Raw genomic sequence first — 22,110 nt, forward strand, 5'->3', positions numbered from 1 at the left:
ACCCCGCCCACAGACCCCCACAGCCACAGGCCATGGTTATGGGGAAGAATCCCTTATCCCCATCAACATGGGGATAAGGTGCTTTGGGGGGGAGCACCCCCTTGCCCAAAGCACTCCCCCCCCAATGTTGAGAGAATGTGGCCTGGTATGGTTCAGGAGGGGGGGGGGGCGCTCGCTCATCCCCCCCCCTTTCCTGACCTGCCATGCTGCATGCTCTAATAAGGGTCTGTTATGGATTTTGGGGGGACCCCACGCCATTTTTTTTTCAAATTTTGGGTTTGGTATGAATGGGAGGGGGTCCCCCACGCCATTTTTTAACAAATTATTTTAATTGTCGGGCAATGCTGACATATCTTTTTACATTCAGCTGTCAGCGGGGAATCCCACTAACAGCTGAAACATGAATGAATGTTTCACTACTAAAATACAGCATGACTTATTAATATAACTCATGTGGTATTTTAGTAACTGTGCGGGATCTTACCACATACTCATGTGCGGTAAGATACCGCTCAGTTCAGTTTGTGTTTGAAGTTCGCTGTCAAACAATCAGGAGGGTGTTTGGCCCTTCACAAATCATCTTATACAGATCTAAAAAAATTAAATACCTTTACCTTTGTTACTGCTCCCAACAACAGTGGACTCCAAATTCTCCTTTATATTAATTCTGAGGACAAACGCCAGTCGTTTCAGAACCCAAAGCTTTAAAAATTCTGGTACATCAGGCCGCACAGCAGAAAGGTGCAACATGTATGATATGAAGATAGAGTCAATAATACTAATAATCATAATGAGCAGACAGACCATACAGAAAACACCTGAAAAAAGAACAAATTAAATATAATTAGCATCCATTTTTAAGTGAATTAGCCAATATCTGTTAAATAAAAAAATACAACCATGACATTGCAACAGATTGTCTCTGAAGTGTCAAATTCAATGTGGGGAATTATGTATTAGATCCTAAAGAGGGACTACAGGAAAATCAGATTCAAAATTCAATGTAACATACAGTATAATATATATGTATATATAGTCCCAAGGGTAGCCGCTGCATTCTTTGGGGTTGATTTACTAAAGGCAAATAGATAAAGAATACTCAATCTGTAAGCAAAATGCAAAAAATAATGAACATTTTGGATATATATATATATATATATATATATATATATATATATATATATATTATATAAAACACTGTAAAGAGAATATTACATTTCCATTGCAGTGAATATGAACAGGAGTGGAATTTACCAAAATGCAAAATACTGAGAAAAAGAAGTGATACAGTATGTCTCATCAAAGTTGTGCACTGTTAGCCCCAACAAATATGCTGCACTGTTAGCACCAGCTGTTATATTGTTATTTATGCTTTCTTTATGTTTTTTAGCATTTCTGTAATGAAAGTGAGATTTTACAGACTCCATAGTTACAAAAAGAAGATGATGGATAGCGCTAAAACACTAAAGCAAAACCATCAGCTTACTTGAGGCTTGAAAAGGAGCAGTTGCACTCCGAAACATGTAGCCGCGTTCTCCACAACCCCCCCCCCCCCACGTGTGACGTCAGTTCCAGTCCTGCACAAAGTGCTCCAGGGTAGTTTCAGGATTTCCAGCTTTGTTTCTGACGTTCTTCACAGCTTCTGACAGCTGCATCTGCTTCCTAGCTCCTGAAGACACACTAAAACTCGACAGCAAACCACACTAGGTGGATTACATGCTCTAATCCCTATGCATCTCTTGAGTTGTCCCTTGTGTTTTTTAAAGTGTTACTAAACCCAGGACCCTGTATTCACTATATCCAATCTCCCACAGTACACAAAACATGGAAATGCAATTATTTCAGTAAATAAACTACTAAATATCTTTTCTCATCAGCTGTATATAGCAGTCTTGTGACTTCTGTCAGTGTCTGGCTGAGCACCGGTTAATCTTCTAGGAGGAGTTTTCATTCTCCTCAGTCCTATGACCCCTTGACCCTCTGTCTGGACAGCGCTGATTGGCCCTGTGCCCTGTGCATGAAATAAAAAACTCTAGCAATACACAGTAAACTGATCATGCATGGAGTGGCTCTTAGAGCTCTGTACTATCAGCACATGGATTGGGGATAGTAAAAGAAAAATAGAAGACAGGATCAAACAGCCTTTTTACACAATGTGGACAATTAACCCCTTAGGTTCCACAGTGGGTATAACAAGCATGCTTTACTGCATATACAGACTGACTTTACTGTTGTGGGTTTAGTAACACTTTAATAAAGTCTTTTCCTATATACTACACTTAGGTGGTGCCCTCTGCTGTTTCCTTCATCACTACTAGTCTTGAAGGTTTAACATTTTGTTAATAAATTTAAAAAATTTTACATTTTCTCATATAAAGGAGACTGGTCATTTTGTTTAGATGGCACTTTTTGCTTCTTTTTGTAACATAGTATATGATATCCATATAGTCTTTATTCATTTGAGAACAAATGGAATGTAAACAAGTAGTCTATTAACGACTTCTCAAATTCATAAAGAAATTGAGTAGATAAGTTATACAAGAAAATGAGAAGACATGTTAAACAATTGCCCATTTACTTATATATTGTCAGACATACCCAGTATACATACCCAGTATAGGTGGATTGTCTGTGTTAGGCAGGAAATCATTTAGAATCAACAGAAGCACAGAGAAGCCAAGCACAATGGTTATCTTAAATCCTAGGCGCTCTCCACCCTCCATGGGAATAAACATACTTGATATGTCTACCACCACAAGCAAACAGGCCGGTATAATCAGGTTAATGACATATAGAATGGGAGCTCTCCTTAACATGATCTGCAAATAGAAAATCAAGTATTTACTGAATTTGAAGAAACAGTACTAGCTGATGGTAATACAAGGTTAACAATGTAAAGTAACATGGCAAAAGCAGTACATGTTAAGCCTGCTTAATTTTCTCCAATACAAAGATAGGTTGGAGTCAGCATTGTAGGAACAAGAGGACGCAGGGGATCACTAAAGAGACAAAAGGGCAGGGGCGTCCCTAGGGTTGGTGTAACCTGGTGCGATAACACTTGGTGACACCCCCTCTGATGATCCCCGCAGAATGGATCAGATCTGCGGATTGAACATAATGGATCGGACTCTAATCCATTATGCTCAATCCGCAGATCCGATCCATCCTGCGGGGATCGTCGGCTTGCTTTACAACTTACCTTTTTGTGGAGCGGGTCCGGTGTCACCCCGTATAGGTTCCATGCCGATGATCCCCGCAGGATGGATCGGATCTGTGGATTGAGCATAACGGATCGGAGTCCAATCCATTATGCTCCCCAATGTGCAGATCCGATCCACCCTGTGGGGATCTTCGGCATGCAACCTATATGGGGTGACACTGGACCAGGGGCGGACTGACCATTTGGAAACTCGGGCACTGCCCCGGGGTCAGTAGGGGACCCCATGAGATGCCCCTGGTACCTTTCATAGTCTTTTTTGGGTGTGGTTTGACTGAGGGCAAGGACACAGGGGCCCCATGAATCCCCTATTGCCCGGGGGCCCCATGAGTTGTCAGTCCGCCCCTGCACTGGACCCGCTCCATGAAAAGGTAAGTTGTAAAGCAAGCCGACGATCCCCGCAGGATGGATCGGATCTGCAGATTGGGGAGCATAATGGATCAGACTCCAATCCATTATGCTCAATCCACAGATCCAATCCATATTGCGGGGATCATCGGCTTGCTTTACAACTTACCTTTTCATTCAGCGGGTCCGGTGTCACCCCATGCGGTAGGTGTCACCCCCCGCACCTGCCTAGGGGTGCCTCTGCCTAAGAGACACCATAAAATGTAACTTTTAAAGCTGAATTCAAGGGAAAATCCACAGTGAACCCCCCCCCCACATTCTTAAGGGGAAATGTTTGTTTTGTCTATAAGGACATTAAAAGCAGTTTTATGTATAGAGGTAATAAACCCTCCTATCCTTTACAGCCAAGAAAACTGGCATTTAAGCCTCTTTCTGATCTGCAGTTACCATGGTGCTGCACATGTGATCAGCTATGATATTAGTCATCTGATTTAGATACCAACCAATAATCTGCATGTGGGCGGAGCCACTCACCCTGCACATGGAGTAACCCTGTACGTACTCACCAATGTCCGGAACCAGGCGTGGACCATGTTCATGTGAAGTCAAACATTATCCAATAAAGAAAAGATATACCATTCAGGTAAAACAATCAATATCAAATGTATTAGATATGACCCTAACCAAGAAAAACTAATGGGGCTTTTAAGGTACCAAACCATATAAATCAACATTGATTATACAAAAATATGTAAAGACAGTTAATAAGACTGAACACCTTTTATTAGGTTAAAAAAAGCACCAACAGGTGGAACATGACCATCAAACATTAAGGTCATGTTCCACCTGTTGGTGTTTTTTTTAACCTAATTAAAGGTGTTCAATTTTATTAACTGTCTTTATATATTTTTGTATAATCAATGTTGATTTATATGGCTAGGTACCTTAAAAGCCCCATTAGCTTTTCTTGGTTAGTGTCCTATCTAATACATTTTCCATTAGGGGCGTGGTACCAGTAAAACCCTACCCACAAGGATATGGAGAGCTATTTTGTCTCCATCTCTTACTCCCTATATATTTAATTGATATCAAACCCAACGCAGGTGCAGACCCTGGCTTGCCACCAAGTCAACATGGAAAGGAAGAAAAAGTGAAGATTATTTATTGATCCATAAAAGGACATGAATAGCACAAGGACAATGCTAACTTAGTCATGGTGGTTTTTCATCATACCTCTGGTGTGCGACCAAAACTTTCTTCATTTCCAAGTCAAACATTATGGCGATACCCCGGCTTAAAGGTGAGCAGTAAAATAAAATGTAAAATGTAAAATAAAATGTATAGAGTCCCTTTGCAAGATGTGCTGACCCGTCTTCTACACACCTTTCTTGTTGCATTCAGGAGGAACACCTCTAAGCACTTGCTGACTACACCCATCCAGCGTACCTCTGCCACCTCACACCCAGTGACTGAATGTGATCCCACCGGGCACATGGACCTCATGCGTTTTCTGACTTAACTCCTTCTGCTTTTCCATAGCAGGGGTATAACTCCTTGTCAGAGTCCCGAAACAAATAAGCTGGGAAGGTACCAGAACCCACAAGGGTACTTTGAAAACAGAATAGACAATTATTTGAAAGGGGGGCATACCTTTTAACTACAACACTATAGAATCCATGTACATATACTGTGGATATATATATATATATATTGACAAAAGTATTGGGACAGCCCTCCAAATCATTGGATTCAGGTGTTCCAATCACCTCCATGGCCACAGGTGTATAAAATCAAGCACCTAGGCATGCAGACTGCTTCTGCAAACATTTGTGAAAGAATGGGCCGCTCTCAGGAGCTCAGTGAATTCAAGAGTGGTACCGTGATAGGTGGTCACCTGTGTAATAAGTCAATCAGTGAAATTTCCTTGCTACTAAATATTCCACGGTCAACTGTTAGTGGTATTATAACAAAGTGGAAGCAACTGGAAACAACAGCAACTCAGCCATGAAGTGGTAGACCACGCAAAATGACAGAGCAGGGTCAGCAAATGTTGAAGTACACAGTGCGCAGAACTTCCCAACTGGCTGCAAAGGCAATAGCTAAAGACCTCCAAACTTCGTGTGGCCTTCAGATTAGCACAACTACAGTGCACGGAGAGCTTCATGGTATAGGTTTCCATGTCCGAGCAGCTGCATTAAAGCCTTACATCACCAAGTGCAATGCAAAGCGTCAGATGTAGTGGTGTAAAGCATTCCGCCACTGGACAATGGAGCAGTGGAGACATGTTCTCTGGAGTGACGAATCATGCTTCTCTGTCTGGTAATCCGATGGACATGTCTCCTGCAGTTGCCAGGAGAACAGTACTTGCCTGACTGCATTGTGCCAAGTGTAATGTTTGGTGGAGGGGGGATTATGGTGTGAGGTTGTTTTTCAGGGGTTGGGCTTGGCCCCTTAGTTCCAGTGAAGAAAATTCTTAAGGCGTCAGCATAACAAGACATTTTGGACAATTTCATGCTCCCAACTTTGTGGGAACAGTTTGGGGATGGCCCCTTCCTGTTCCAAGATAACTGCGCACCAGCGCACAAAGCAAGGTCCATAAAGACATGGATGAGCGAGTTTGGGGTGGAGGAACTTGACTGGCTTGCACAGAGTCCTGACCTCAACCCAAAAGAACACCTTTGGGATGAATTAGAGCGGAGACTGCGAGCCAGGCCTTCTCGGCCGACATCATTGCCTGACCTCACAATGCAGTCAAACATTCCCATAGACACCCTCCTAAACCTTGTGGACGTCCTTCCCAGAAGAGTTGAAGCTGTTATAGCTGCAAAGGGCGGGCCAACTCAATATTGAATCCTACAGACTAAGACTGGGATGCCATTAAAGTTCAAGTGCGTGTAAAGGCAGGCTGACCAATACTTTTGGCAATATAGTGTGTGTATATATATATATTTATTTATTTGTAAACCAATCTACTACAGTGCTGTTAAAGAAAAAAACATTACAGTTATAACAAGTAGGGAGAACTATGTCTAGATTTACAGTGGATAAATTACATTGGTGTTACCTGATAAATGACCCTACTCCATTCTTCCCCATTTTTAGAGACATTCAAATGCATAATATCTATTTGCTTGAGATCCCATTCTGACTTTGAAAATACTTCTTTTGACAATACAGTTGCTTCTTTAGCAGTAGAAGTGGCAATCAACTGTACATCAGTAACTGGGGGGGGGGGGGAAGAGAGGACATATAATCATATTAAATTGTATGCTTCCAACAACATGTAAGGATTCATGTAAAACACACTTAGATCCTATAGACATGGGGAGATACATTTATCTGAAATATTTGGCTTGACAGCGGCTGTAAACCATAAATTGTAAGACAATCCACCATTCTATTCTAATCTTCCACTTTACCTTTTGTTATCGTAAGTGTGTGTGTGTGTGTGTTTAAAGGTCAATCTCACTTTTTTGCGAAAAAAAATATATAGATTATAAAATATAGTCATAAATAAAAATAAAAAAGAATATAGTCATGGCCTAAAATATTGGCACCCCTGCATTTCTGTCAGATAATGCATCACTTTGCCCAGAAAATTGTTGCAATTACAAACGTTTAGGCAGTCTCATGTTCATTTCTTTTGTTTGTATTGGTATGACACAAAAAAGTGGAGAAACAAAAAATAGCTGGAGCTATTGTTTCATGCTGTTGAACTTTTTAAAGTAATGTAAATTCACTTCATTACAACTATTGGTAAGCTGGGAGCATGAATGTTGGCTGCTTGCATTTATGGCGACTTGTTGACTTAGTACGTGCTAATAGAATGTTTGAACATCTATGTTTCACTATTTGGCATATTGTGGGGCATTCTCAATGTCTAGATCTAGACCCTTGCGTAGTGCCAGTTGGTGGGAAGGGCAAAAGGTAAAATATGTATGTAGCCAGTTTATGGTAATGTTGCTTCCCTTTGACTTCTTTGTAATTTGTGTTCCTTTTTCCCTTATTACTAATTGTCATATATACTTACTTTCTGTCATGGCAGTGATGTGGTGTGGCATTTGTGGTCCTTGCATATCAGAATGATGACTGCTCTCCTAGAGGGGATTTATCTCTTCACATAATGAGACACTCTTTAGAATATCTATGGTGGTTATGTAAGTTATTTTTACCCCAATATGCTATGGTTTTGTATTACCAATGTATATATAAAAAAATCTTGTTACATTTGACTATCAACTATTACTTATATTTTAGAGTGGTATCATATCCCTGAAGAAGAATTTATGATAAATATTCAAAACGCGTTAGTTCCCAGGCTAAATGTATCTAAAATCAAAATTCAAATGTTATAAGATGAAAATCAACTATGGGGCATACCACTGAATCAGTGTTGGATTACACCACAACATTAGAATTTAATAAGTAATTTGAATTTCTCTTAGATGTATTTTGAAGCATTTGGATATTTATTTTGTATGTGTTTAACAGAATCTTTTTAATGATGTACTGCAGGCCTTGAAATTTCCACTCGCCAGCTGGAAATTATGGTGGGGGCGAGTGTGTCCTCAGGGCGGGATCTGTTGCTCGCACTGGGAGCCGTCAGACTGCTCAATAGCTGAGGAAAGTGAAATCAAAGAAAGGAGTGTGTGCTGTGCTCTCTGTCTCTCCCTAGAGTGCAGTACCAGGCTCTGTGAGTGAAGGTAACAAACTACTGCAACTTTTTATAGGGCTGTGTCCGTGTGTGTGTGTATGTACATGTATCTGTGTGTGTCTGTGTATGCATGTACATGTGTCTGTGTCTATCTGTACATGTGTCTGCGTGTATGTACATGTATGTGTGTGTGTGTGTACACCATGTGTGTTGAGTGTAATTCTTAGATATATCTATGAAGTTTTAGAAATATCTTATTAACCACTTGCTGACTCGCGCACAGTAAAAATGCTGCGGCAGGGCGGTACATGCAGGCACAATGACGTACATGTATGTCACTGTGTCTGCTCAGGTTGGGAGCGCACAGCACGCCTTCTTGTGACCACTGTGTCCACTGGACATAGCGGATATTAGCTACCAGTAATCGGTAACCAGGTATCATGTGACTGCTATGATTATGATAACAATGTAAACAACCTGTCATATAGTTACATAGTTAGTCTGGCTGAAAAAAAGACAAAAGTCCATCCAGTTCAACCATTAAAAAAAAAAAAATTATAATCCTACACCCAAAGTTGATCCAGAGGAAGGCAAAAAAACTATGAATGACTTTCCATTCATGAACAGCTTGCTTACTGTTGTGATCTGTGATTGGCTCCGAGCAATCACATGGTACCTGGCTACCTATACCATGTTATTAGCTGTAGCCAATTACAGATCACAACCACAAGTGAGCTGTTAATAAATGGTTAATCCATTCATGACTGCTAAAACTATTGAGTATACAGTGATCTTCACTGTATAAGCAATCATAGGGTAAGTTTTAAAAGAATTCCACTGGTGTTGTATGCCGATACAGCGGCTTCTGCTTGCCCATCTTGTCTTTTCCTCTGTGCATACTCTGGCTCAGTCAGGAGGGATGGATGGACCAGAATGATACAGACCACCAACTCATTGTGACAGGCGTGTTTACATTTGGAACATGTGAATGCATTGGATTTTTTATGTTTGTCCTTAATAAAAGAAGGTTTTATGCTAGGGGAGCATTTCCTTTGTTTTTCTTCTTACCGTGCCTCTTGGACTGTCTACTTTCCAAAAAGGGTTAATTTGGGATTATTTTTACTGTCCTGGCATTTTAGGGCTTCAACAAAGAGACAGGCAGTCAATACCTTAGGACTGATCAATTTTCAAATATCTATCCCACAGTTTGTATACTCCATAACTTTACACAGACTAAATAATATACATTGATTTGGGTTATTTTTTACCAAAAAATGTAGACAAATACATTACATACATGGGCTAAATTTATGAAGCTAGATTATTTATTTGCAAAATTTTATAACAATAACTAATAAAAACATGATTTTTTTCAACATTTTTTTTTTTTTAGTTTATGTAATGCCCTTTAGTGCAGACAGGTTTTTTTGTGTATAATTAGAGGCTTGCTAGAAGCCTGAGTGTAATTCAGCCTGGGAATGAGTCAGCAACGGTACTTTAGGTTAAGGCTGGAGGGCTCTACAGGTCAGTCCTCTGGTATCTCCCCCTACTCCAGAGACGAGGAGAAGTTTCTAGAAGCCAGTAGGTGGAGGAGAGGAGGGGCTGTTCTGCATATTTGTGGGAGTCTGACCAATTCCAGGCAGGAGGCCTGGCAGTGTGGCAAATCAGCCCATAAATATAAGAGAGCCTAGTCAGCAGGGGAGTAGGGTGGACGATGGAGTGAGAAAGTGCTGCTGGTGTGGAGCCTTGGGAGGGGGCCCCAGAAGAACGGGGTCTACCTACAGGCTGTGAGCTGGAAAGAGGGACCTCTACTGCTCCACAGTCTACAGGAAAGGACAGCCTGTCAGCTGGGAAAGATGAGGAGATTTTCAACTGGGGTCTAAAGAAGTTTTATTTAAGAAGACTAAGTGCTCCTAGGAAAGACTGTGTGCTGATCAAATTTTATTTTCTGTTTTTTGTATATAAGAAGTTTGTCCTCTCAGTTGTTTCAGTTCCATTGGGCCTCCCATATACCCCTAGACCCCATCCTAGTTGCTAACCCTCAATAAAACAACAAAAACAAGCTCATGGACTGATTTCTGACTTTGGATGCAAATATGGAAAATGCATGTGCCTGGCTGTGCAGGAAAATAGGGGGACCCAAAACCAGTGGCTCTCAAGAGGGTAACACTACATTTATATAGCAAAAAGTTTTAAAACCCATCAGTGATTAAACACCACCAAACGAAAGTTCTATCTATCTCAAAAAATTATCTAAATTTAATTTGAGTACAGTGTTGCATGGCATAATTGTCATACAAAGTACAGCGCTGAAAACTGAAAAATGGCCTGGGGTCAAACAGTCCGGACTTGAAATGGTTAAGAGCAAAAACTGGTAGGAATCTGCAACAAAGTTTGTCTTTTAAGGATAAATTTACCTTTTATAACATGTTACATGTAACACCTGTATCCAGGGTGTAACATTACAGATGCAGCAGCACTTGCTTCTGAGAGCTGAGCTACAGAACAGGAATGATGTTAACTTTCTTGAAAGGGACACAGATGGCAAAAAACACCTGGTTTTAACATTTTTACTTTATAATTGGGCAGCACAGTGGGTAAATGGTTAGCACTTCCACCTGGCAGCACTAGGAGCATTGGTTCAAATCCCAACCACACCACCTCCTGCCTAGCGTTTGCATGTTCTTTCTATGCCTGCGTGAGTTTCCTCCGGGTACTCCAGTTTCCTCCCACACTCCAAAAACATGCTGTTAGGTTAATTGGATCCTGTCTAAATTGTCCCTAGTAGGTGTACATATGAAAGTAAGTTAGGGACCTTAGATTGTATGCCCCTTGAGGGTTAGGGACTGATGTGAATGTACAATATACAGTATATGTAAAGCACTGCATAAATTGACAGCACTATATAAGTACCTGAAATGAAATATACACCCCCTGAGGGTCAGGGACCAACATGAATATACAATATACATATGTAAAAGCACTGCATAAATTGACATCACTATATAAGCACCTCTAATAAGTAAATGTAGGAAGTCCCTAGGTTATGAACATGATAGGGTCTGTAGGTTTGCTGTTAAAGTGATTCTAAAGGTTCTCTTTTTTGTAAAATAGCAAACATGTCTATACTTACCTACTGTGTGCCATGGTTTTGCACAGATCAGCCTAGATTCTCCTCTTCTCAGGTCCCCCTGGCTCCTCCTATCTGTCAGGTGCCCCCCACAGCAAGCAGCTTACTATGGGGGCACCCGCTGCTCCGTTTGTCCATTCACACAGGGAGCTGCAGCTCGACTCCCTCAAGAGTTGGTTCTGGCCAGCTCAGTGGATTGCTTTGAAAAAAGACTGAATTCTATCTTAGATACACAGAATATAACTGGATACTAACATTTATAGGTAAAGCTGATCCAGGAAATATCTGATTGCCTCTCAGGGGATCAGGAAAGAATTTTTTCCCCTGCAGGAGCAAATTGGATCATGCTTTACTGGGTTTTTTTTTTTTTGCTTCCTCTGAATCAACTGTGGGTATAGGATTATAACTTTTTTTTTTTTGGTTGAACTGGATGGAATTTTGTCTTTTTTCAGCCAGACTATCTATGTAACTATGCTAACTTTATGAAAAACAATCACAAAAAAGTTCAGTATTCAAATAGACATAAATGATATATATTTAACAGAAATTTAGCTAAAATGTACTATTACCAGTTGCAACAAAAAAGCCATACTAACAAAGATTCATTCTGAACCGCTCAATACAATTTTCCTCATTTGTAAACAAGAAAAATGCCCTATTTGCTTACATACATAGATGCCATTTATTTAGGCCTCTTACTGTTTAAATAAACCCGAGCTAACTCACAGGATATTTTCATTACTAAAGACCTACAATCTACTGTGTACAGTCACATGCAGTGTCAAGACAAAGTTATCCAGTGCCCGGGGTAAAGATGCCAAACTGCGCACTCCCCATTCATGATTTGCAAGCGTAGGAGACCGTACGCTTAGCAGTCTCTCTCTTGTCAAAATCTTTGCACTGTCACTACTCCTGTCAACCTTGCAAGAGAAGGACGGCGCCCCATCCCTACAGCAAAAGTATGGCGCCCAGGGCAGCCGCCCTTCCTGCCTGCCCCTGGTCACATGGTGCAGAATTAAATGAAAACGAGAAGCACACCAACCTTGCGCATTACCTCAGTAACCAAAATTTAATAATTGTAAAAAATATACTCACAAACAGCGAATGAAATCAGGCATGTAAGTCCTCACTGGGACTTGAAGATAGCGTGAGTCCCATCAAGGGAATGGGTGTTCAGTATAGCTGACGCGTTTCGAAGGGGGTCCCTTCTTCATCAGAGCTAACTGAACTGTGAGTGCTCTCTCCTATATACACTCCTGGACTGAACATAGGCCCTCCCCTCTGGGTTGGGCAGTCTCAGGTTAGTAGGAGGGCCAAGGTATCGTCAACAGACAATAGCTATTTGTAATGCCATCAGAGAGAAATAAGAGGGGAGGGCCTATGTTCAGTCCAGGAGTATATATAGGAGAGGGCACTCACAGTTCAGTTAGCTCTGATGAAGAAGGGACCCCCTTCGAAACGCGTCAGCTATACTGAACACCCATTCCCTTGATGGGACTCATGCTATCTTCAAGTCCCTGTGAGGACTTACATGCCTGATTTCATTCGCTGTTTGTGAGTATATTTTTTACAATTAATAAATTTTGGTTACTGAGGTAATGCGCAAGGTTGGTGCGCTTCTCGTTTTCATTTCATTCTGCAGTATTGATCGGGCTTCCCCAGCCTTGTTTTGGAGCCGCACAGCCCTTTATGCATTGGTGGACGATTTCTCCAGGCCTGGTTCCATCTGTTCGCCACCTGTCTGAGTCCTAGAGCGCAGGAGAATTCGTCTTTGATTTACCCTGGTCACATGGTATCACAACTATCATTTCTTGCAATTGTATTTTCTATTCTAATCATTATTACAGTACTAGATTTCAGAGGCGTCCCTAGGGTTGGAGTCACCCGGGGCGGTAACACGTGGTGTCACCCCTCCAGAGAGGAATAAGCGGTGCCGGTGTAGCGGTAAAATGAGTATCCCTTAAAGATATATATCCCCTGAAGCAACTGCGTATGTGCCGGTTTCAGGCTGAAGAAGCCGATCTCCAACTTTAGCACAGAGCCGGTGACCGGCTTCTTTGTCCTGAAACCGGCATATGCGCAGTTGCTTCAGGGGATACTCTTTTTACTGCTACACCGGGGTGGGGTCAGCTGTCACTGTGCATCCTGTTCCTGCACCCCCTGTGATGGTGTCACCTGGTGTGGCCCGCACCCCCCTAGGGATGCCACTGCTAGATTGACATTCTGTGACATAGGAAAAATTATATTTCTAGGATTACCCCAACACATCCCCTAATAATAAATTCATTAGTCTACTGCAGGTTCCTAAAATATGCATCTGATGGATTTGACTGCTCACAAAAAAGCCATGAAAACCCTGTTTTGCAAATCAGTTTTTTTTCTGTAAACATTAATCTAACGAAGATGGTACACACAAACATGTTTTCTCAGAGGAACAAATGTATTTTATTTATTTATTTCAGGTACTTATATAGCGCCATCAATTTACGCAGCGCTTTACATATAAATTGTACATTCACATCAGTCCCTAACCCTCAAGGGGCGTACAATCGAAGGTCCCTAACTCACATTCATACATACACATACTAGGGACAATTTAGACAGGATCCAATTCACCTACCAGCATGTCTTTGGAGTATGGGAGGAAATCAGAGTACCCAGAGGAAACCCACGCAGGCACAGGGAGAACATGCAAGCTCTAGGCAGGTGGTGCTGTGGTTGGGAATTTAAACCAGTGACCCTAATACTGCCAGGTGCTAACCACTTAGCCACTGTGCTGTCCTGGTTGACTGCTTCTGAAGGCTGTTACCTTATGTCTGTGGAAAATAAAATCTTAGAAACCAACAGGTACCCTGGAGATACAAGGTTTTCTCTCTGTATACTCACCATTCGAGTCTAATTATATTTGCTTACCTGGATTTGTGCTCATGCCAAAGGTCAAATTACATTTCTGTGAATCAAATGGAAACTTATACAAGTCAAGAGGACATACGGTCAGGACCCTCAGAATTGTTTTCCTTCGAATGGTGCCATTGTAATAGAGCTGCATATATAGAACATCAAGGGAGTCATCCTCTGTCCTAGTAAAAATATAGTGCAAAAGTCATGTTTACAGGGCAGGAGAATCAAACATACTGTATACTGTATATCAGTGGTTCTCAACCTGTGGGTCGAACGACCCTTTCACAGGGGTCACCTAAGACCATCAGGAAAACACATATTTCCGATGTGTAAAGAGCAGCTACTGTGTAGAGAGCAGCTACTGTGTAGAAAGCAGCTACTGTGTAGAAAGCAGCTACTGTGTAGAAAGCAGCTACTCTGTTGAAAGCAGCTACTGTGTTGAAAGCAGCAGTATTGGAGGTAAAACGACCCTTCATGACTTATACTTACTGGGTAAATAATTTTATGGTTGGGGGTCACCACAACATGAGGAACTGTATGAAAGGGTCGCGGCATTAGGAAGGTTGAGAACCACTGCTGTATATGAACTATTAAATTGTCCAAAAAAGTCAAACTGCAGACTGATTGTGAACATCACACTGCAAGGATGCCCAACCTGAGCTCTTTCTCTATCTTCTGAAAGCCAACACATGTACCTCAGTTGGACCTAATTGTATATTCAGCAGAGAAGACTCAGATAAACAGGTACAACTTATGTAGGAGGATTTGTTTCATCTCTGTGTATCACCTGAGGCCAGTCACTTCATTGGGTATATGTAGGGGTTTACGACTACTTTAAGTGAATATTTTCACAATTTGTTGTGTGAAGATTCTCATCTCCTTCAGAAAATCAGTGCAAATATGAACAGCCCTGGCCAAACGTTTTGAGAATGATACAAATATTAATTTTCAAAAAGTCTGCTGGAAGGGTTTACAACCACTTTAACCTCCCTGGCGGTATGATTCTTTCCGATTTTTTGTGCTGAAAGCGGTACCATTTTTTTGCATGGAAATATGTAGTTTTTTATTGTAGGCTGTAATTTTTAGGAATAACTCACTGAAATCTGTCCGAACAAGAGTCTAGTAAACATTCCGGATATGATAAAATTTGAAACACGAAATCATAAATTATAATTTAATAAATAATCATAAAAAATAATAATATAATAATAATAAATTTAATTCAATAATATAATCAAACCAAAAACACTGAAATTTGAAATACAGAGGCAAATTCGCACATCGCTGAGCAAAGTCGCAAAATCGTTTTCAGTGTCTGATGACGAATTTCCCCACAAATCATTATCACTCAATTCTGCAACTGGTTCTGATTTACTATCGCTGTTCTAAAACCGCTTTTGACCTAATGGGACGCTTTTTGGACGCCATGGACTTTTCTAAGTTTCCAGGCAGAAAGAACATTGAAAATGCAGGCAGGGCACAGGACAAAGCACTCGGGACAAAATGTATGTGAAATGCATTGAAATAGCAATGACAGCAAAAATGACATTTTTTAAAAAATTCAAATTTCCCGCCGGTTCCGGCGCCCGTACGTCCCGACGTCACAGGGACTGGAACACAGAAGCCGGATGCCGGCATCGGCCGGAGGAGATGGCCGGGGATGCTGGAGGGGACACATCGCGGGAGCGAAGGACAAGGTAAGTGCTGCAGGGACCCCCAGAGCGGCGCCGCATGGTAAGCCCGAGTGTAGCTCAGGGTTACCGCTTTTGGTATAGAAATTTTACCCCGAGCTACACTCGGGAACACCGCTAAGGAGGTTAAGAAACCTGCGACTACAGAAAAATATCTGCGGATCCTTCCAGTGAGCGCCTTACTTTATGAACATTGCCATTCCTGCACTAGAATCCTAAAGCATGTTGTCCCCTCACTTTTTTAATGTGACTTTACACAGCTAACGTTACCAGCGTTAGCAAAATGTCCCGTGTGCATGAGGACTAAAAGTGAAGTAAGATAATGATTCCTACTTCGGCTGCTTTCACACTGATTTGTTGCAAAAAATGCAGCATAAACGCATATGCTGCATTTTTGCTGTGGTGCATTGTGTTTTTGATGCGTTTTTGTAACATTTGTGTGGCATTTTTCCCCTGGACAAGTGACTCAACAACGCATTTTTCAGGTGCATTGCGTTTTCAATGCCCTTTTGCTGCTGTTTCTATTCATTTCAGTGGAGAGGTGTGTTTTTGATGCAGTTTATTTACTGCACCGAACATGCACCAGAAATGCAAAAGTGGAACATCTGATCCTGGATAATCGACCAATAATCTGCTGTGAAATTGCACAAGGGACTAATCTTTCTGTGGGAATGGTGAACACAGTGATGGTGAACAGGGGCAAACTGACAACTCATGGGGCCCCCGGGCAATAGGGGATCATGGGGCCCCTGTGTCCTTACCCAAACTCAAAAAAGCCTATGATAAAGGTACCAGGGGCATCTCATGGGGCCCCCTACTGAACCCCGGGCCCTCGGGCAGTGCCCGAGTTTCCAAATGGTCAGTCCGCCCCTGATGGTGAAGTGAAGTCGGCTGTCCTAGGATGGTTCAGGCATACTGACAAATCCTTCTGTGCCAAAGCTTTCCAGGCATTAGTTAAATGCTGGGATAAGTGTATAAATGTAGCAGAAGAGTATGTAGAAAAATAAATGCAGTTTCCACTCCTTGAAATTTGTTCTTTTATTATATTAACTTAAAAGTTCCCATTTGCCTTGAACACCTTTGTAATTCCTATGACTGAATGTATAATTAAATAAATCTGCATTTAATTATATCTGGCAAGAGTTGGTCTTTAATTGTAACTACGGTGCTAGAACAATATCATAGTTTTAATCATTTGAATTCTTTGGATAATTTAAAATGCTTTTAATTCTTTATTTATTCTTGTCTAAATTTAGAGTCTTGTGCACATTTTAGTTTTCACATTCACAAGTTACTAAAAGAATCAATGTTACCTTCTAGGCACTTACATTTCAGATATAGTTATGTCAGGAATCCAGACCGAACCTTCTGGAATCAAGATACGATGTATGTCACAGAAGTCACTTGGATCCCAGGTTAGGAACTGGTTTTGCCATTCCTTTTATTTAAATAGAGAAAAATCAATACATTGAAATTAAATTGTTATTTTTTTAAAGGAAAAGTTATATAATTTAGTTTTGGTAAATAGTTATTAGGGACTTAAAGTAGCAAAAGCAAAGCAAAACTTTTCCTTTTGAATAGAGTAACGGAGGATCGTAACCCTTGTCAGTTTTTTTTTGTTTTTGCCATCTGTGTCCCATTGGGACATTCCCGTAATCAAAAACAAGAAATGAGGGGAAATCCTTCCAAAATGAGGGATTCCTGGAGTGTCACCAGAACAACTCAGTCAGCGTAGAGGACAAGGGGGCACTCTTTCCTGGAAGAAAAGAAATGTAATCTCCAAACACGGAAAGGTTTCTTCACAGCAGGGGCGTCCCTAGGGTTGGTGTTACCTGGTGCGGTAACACTTGGAGACACCCCCTCCGACGATCCCCGCGGTATGGATCGGGTCTGTGGACTGAGCATAATGGATCGGAGTCTCTGAGGGAGGAGCTGTAACGTCGTGATGTCACGCCGCCAGAGCCTTGAGTAGGTCCGGCGCCCATCTTGGATTCCCTCATGGTCAGTTTCTTCTCTGTATTGTTATTCACCTTATGGAAGGAATAAATGTGTTTTTGAAGCAGTATCACGCTATTGGCATCCTTTCCTTGAGCTCTTTGTGAGCTTGCCAACCCACAGAGCTTTATACGGAGGACGTCGGAGGTACTGCGGAAGACCCAGAGAAGGGGACTCCAGACCAGGCTGTGATTATCCTTAAAGGGACTTCCGGCTGACCACAGAGTTAATATCCATAAATGCGTGATTTAATTGCGCATCTGGTGAGTGTGTAATTCTACTACTTACCTGGCACATCACCATACCATTGAATATAGAGTGTGGATCACCAACTCTGAGATCATAATTTCAGATCTCCAGCTCATCACTTTATGCAATTGTCACTTTTATAAGCACTTTTTGTCACTTTTCAGTGATAGTATACAGTGTTATCACTTTGTCATTTTATGGACATATCAGTATCATTGCCACTTGGTCATTTTATGTACACTAACAGTCACCTTGATTATTATTTGAGACAGTGATTCGTTCACATTTCGTTTATACTTTCATGTTTTTTGGTTCATACCTTTATAACTGCATTGGCACTTTTTGATTTACTTGCACTTTATTAATTTTATGAAATTCAGTTTTTAGCGCTGCACCTAATATATACTATTGAATTTTATTACATGCAAAATGCAATCTGCTGCAGGAAAAAAAGTCCCCGACCCTTTCCAAAAAATGTACCAGTTGAAAATGCACAGATGTGAAGTAGATCTATAAGAAACCATGTTAAATGAACCGTAGTGCATTTCTTCAAGCTGAAAACTGCACAGTGAACCTACAGTTGTGGCCAAAATTATTCAACCCCCACTGAAATTGAGTGTTTTGGCCAGTTTGACATTGCTTTTGATCATTCAGTCATCTTGCTTACATTTACATTAAAGAGGCACTTGTAGGTCAGACAAATATAACATAACAGTTATAATGAAATAACCACAAATGTCTTTTCTGTGCTCACAGCATTATCAGTTTTATTCAACCCCCAAGTGACATTCAATCTTAGTACTTAGTACAGCATCCTTTTACAGTTATAACAGCTTTTAAACGTGAAGCATAGCTTGACACAAGTGTCTTGCAGCGATCTACGGGTATCTTCGCCCATTCTTCATGGGCAAAGGCCTCCAGTTCAGTCACATTCTTAGGCTTGCGCACTGCAACTGCTTTCTTTAAGTCCCACCAGAGGTTCTCAATCGGATTTAAGTCTGGTGACTGCGATGGCCACTCCAAAATGTTCCAGCCTTTCCTCTGCAACCATGCTCTAGTGGACTTGGAGGTATGCTTGGGATCATTGTCCTGTTGAAAGGTCCAACGTCTCCCAAGCCTCAGGTGTGTGACGGACTGCATCACGTTTCCATCCAATATCTCCTGGTACTGAAGAGAATTCATGGTACCTTGCACACGCTGAAGCTTCCCTGTACCTGCAGAAGCAAAACAGCCCCAAAGCATGATTGACCCTCCACCATGCTTCACAGTAGGCAAGGTGTTCTTTTCATCATAGGCCTTGTTCTTCCTCCTCCAAACATAGCGTTGATCCATGGGCCCAAACAGTTCTAATTTTGTTTCATCAGTCCACAGAACACTATCCCACAACTTTTGTGGTTTGTCCACATGGCTTTTGGCATACTGCAGTCGACTCTTCTTATTCTTTGGAGACAGCAAGGGGGTACGCCTGGGAGTTCTGGCACGGAGGCCTTCATTACGCAGTGTGCGTCTTATTGTCTGGGCTGAAACTTCTGTACCCACATCTGACAAATCTTTTCTCAGTTCCTCAGCAGTCACACGGGGACTTCTCTCCACTCTACGCTTCAGGTAGCGCACAGCAGTCGAAGTCAGCATCTTCTTTCTGCCACGACCAGGTAGCGTTTCAACAGTGCCCTTTGCCTTGAATTTGCGAATGATGCTTCCTAAGGTGTCTCTTGGTATGTTTAACATCTTTGCAATCTTCTTATAGCCATTGCCCTTCCTGTGAAGAGAAATCACCTCTTCTCTTGTCTTCCTGGACCATTCTCTTGCCTTCACCATGTTTGTAACCACACCAGTAAATGTCTAGAAGGAGCTGAGTATCACAGTCATTTTAAAGCTGCCTAATTGGTGCTTATTATGCTTGATTGCTGCTCGGTGACATCCACAGGTGTTTTCAATACCTGATGGAAAGCACCTGTATGAACCTCTGTTCTTCAGAGTGGTAGTCTTTAAGGGGTTGAATAATTGTGGCAATGAAGAAACCACATAAGAACCATTTACTACTGTATTACATAAACAATTGATGTCATTTTAGTTGCATTTGGGTAGTTACAACGTCCTTGTAGGATTTGATTCTGAATACAATTCCAAATGTACACTATAGTCCCTAAACCCCTTTACAGCATTGGGGGTTGAATAATTTTGGCCACAACTGTAGGGTAAGTGATTGCAACTGTATTTCCACTTGCAACTGCTGCCAAAAGAAACAATATGAGGCTCAGTTCACACTGCGCACTACCCCAAAGTCGTGTGTCTTGCTTGCGTTTTCCTTGTGATTTATTTGCAACTTTTTGCGTTATGGTGCTGCGTTACTTTGACTGACAATTGCACGGTCAGGCAACGCTGCACCCAAATGAAAATTACGTTCTTTTTTTCGCACAAATAGAGCTTTCTTTCAGTGGTATTGATTTTTTTTATTTTTTTGTGCTATAAACAAAAATACAACAATTTTGAGAAAAAAACATATATTTGACTTTTTGCTATTAAACATATCCAATAAAAAAATTTTAAAAATCAAATTTTGTCATAACTTTAAGCCAAAATGTATTCTGCTACATGTATTCTAAATGTATTCTGTATGTCTTTGCTAAAAAAAAATTCCAATACGCGTAAATTAATTGGTTTGCTTGAAAGTTATAGTGTTTACAAATGGCGGTATAGATAATGGGATTTTTTTTTTTTTTTACTAGTAATGGCGGCGATCAGCGACTTATAGCGGGACTGCAATGGGCATTCTAACACTGGGGGGGACTGACTTAGTGTCACTGACATCCCCAGTGACACCAATACAGTGATCAGTGCTAATAAATAGCACTGACACTGTACTAATGGCACTGGGCAGGAAGGGATTAACATGTGGGACGATCAAAGAGTTAACTGTGTGCTGTTTCACAGTATGCTGTGTGAAAGCTTTCCGCTGTAAGCAAACTGTTTTGTATGGCTCTGCTATGCAGTGTTCAGGAGCTGACAGGGGAGAGATCTGTATTGTTTATACACAGGCCTCTCCCCCCTCGGTAATACTCAGCGTTCACCGGGTGCAGGTGAGGAATCACCGTCCGGAACCCAATGATTGACAGCCGAAGCCACGATTAGCGGTGCGGGTAAGGCACACACACGTGCCCCCTACCCGGAACTGCAAAATCATATATACGTGATTTTGCGCACCCGGGCCGCCCTGTAGCAGTATATCTGCTATAGGGCAGCAGGGATGTGGTTAACCACTTGCTCTCTTGAGGATTTAACCCCCTTCATGACCAGGCCATTTTTTGCGTTACAGCACTGCTTTAATTTAACTGACAATTGCGCGGTCATACAACGCTGCACCCAAATTAAATTTATGTCCTTTTTTCCCACAAATTGAGCTTTTTTTCGGTGGTATTTGATTGCCTGTGCATTTTTATTTTTTGCGTTATAAGCAAAAAAGACTGACAATTTTGAAAAAAAAACTATATTTTGGACTTTTGCTATTAAACATGTCCAGTAAAAATATTTTATGTCCTTTTTTCCCACAAATTCAGCTTTTTTTCGGTGGTATTTGATCGCCTGTGCGGTTTTTATTTTTAGCGTTATAAGCAAAAAAAGACTGACAATTTTGAAAAAAAAAACTATATTTTGGACTTTTTGCTATTGAACATGTCCAGTAAAAAAATTTAAAAAATCTAATTTCGTCATAATTTTACGCCAAAATGTATTTCTGCTATAGAGTGGCATAGAAGCAGTTAACATTGCAATCTATGGCACTCAAGTTGCAGAAAAGTTTTGTTTTGTCGCATTGATTAAGATGGCACCCATTGCAATGAATGTGTTTTGGCTGGTCATGTACTGTGTTGCAAGTCGCACGATAAGTCGCCGCAATGTGAACTGGGGCTAAAGATGGTTATTAGAA

The 22,110-nt window shown here is 41.2% G+C and overlaps 1 protein-coding gene across 1 annotated transcript in view; it reads right to left on the reverse strand.

Annotated features, from left to right (window-relative positions):
* LOC149449716 (5-hydroxytryptamine receptor 3A-like) overlaps positions 1-22,110 on the reverse strand; it is a 49,734-nt gene that overhangs the window by 10,115 nt on the left and 17,509 nt on the right. The window contains exons 4-8 of the mRNA XM_089692880.1: positions 17,270-17,379; positions 14,263-14,429; positions 6,630-6,787; positions 2,612-2,819; positions 615-818 (exon numbers count right to left, since the gene is read on the reverse strand). Of these exons, the coding sequence (XP_089549006.1) occupies positions 615-818; positions 2,612-2,819; positions 6,630-6,787; positions 14,263-14,429; positions 17,270-17,379 (847 nt within the window). The remainder of the gene's footprint in view (positions 1-614; positions 819-2,611; positions 2,820-6,629; positions 6,788-14,262; positions 14,430-17,269; positions 17,380-22,110) is intronic.

This window comes from Staurois parvus, unplaced genomic scaffold, assembly GCF_062004578.1.
Source record: "Staurois parvus isolate SC_StPar_1 unplaced genomic scaffold, SC_StPar_1.0 ptg000607l, whole genome shotgun sequence".
Lineage (NCBI taxonomy): Eukaryota > Metazoa > Chordata > Amphibia > Anura > Ranidae > Staurois > Staurois parvus.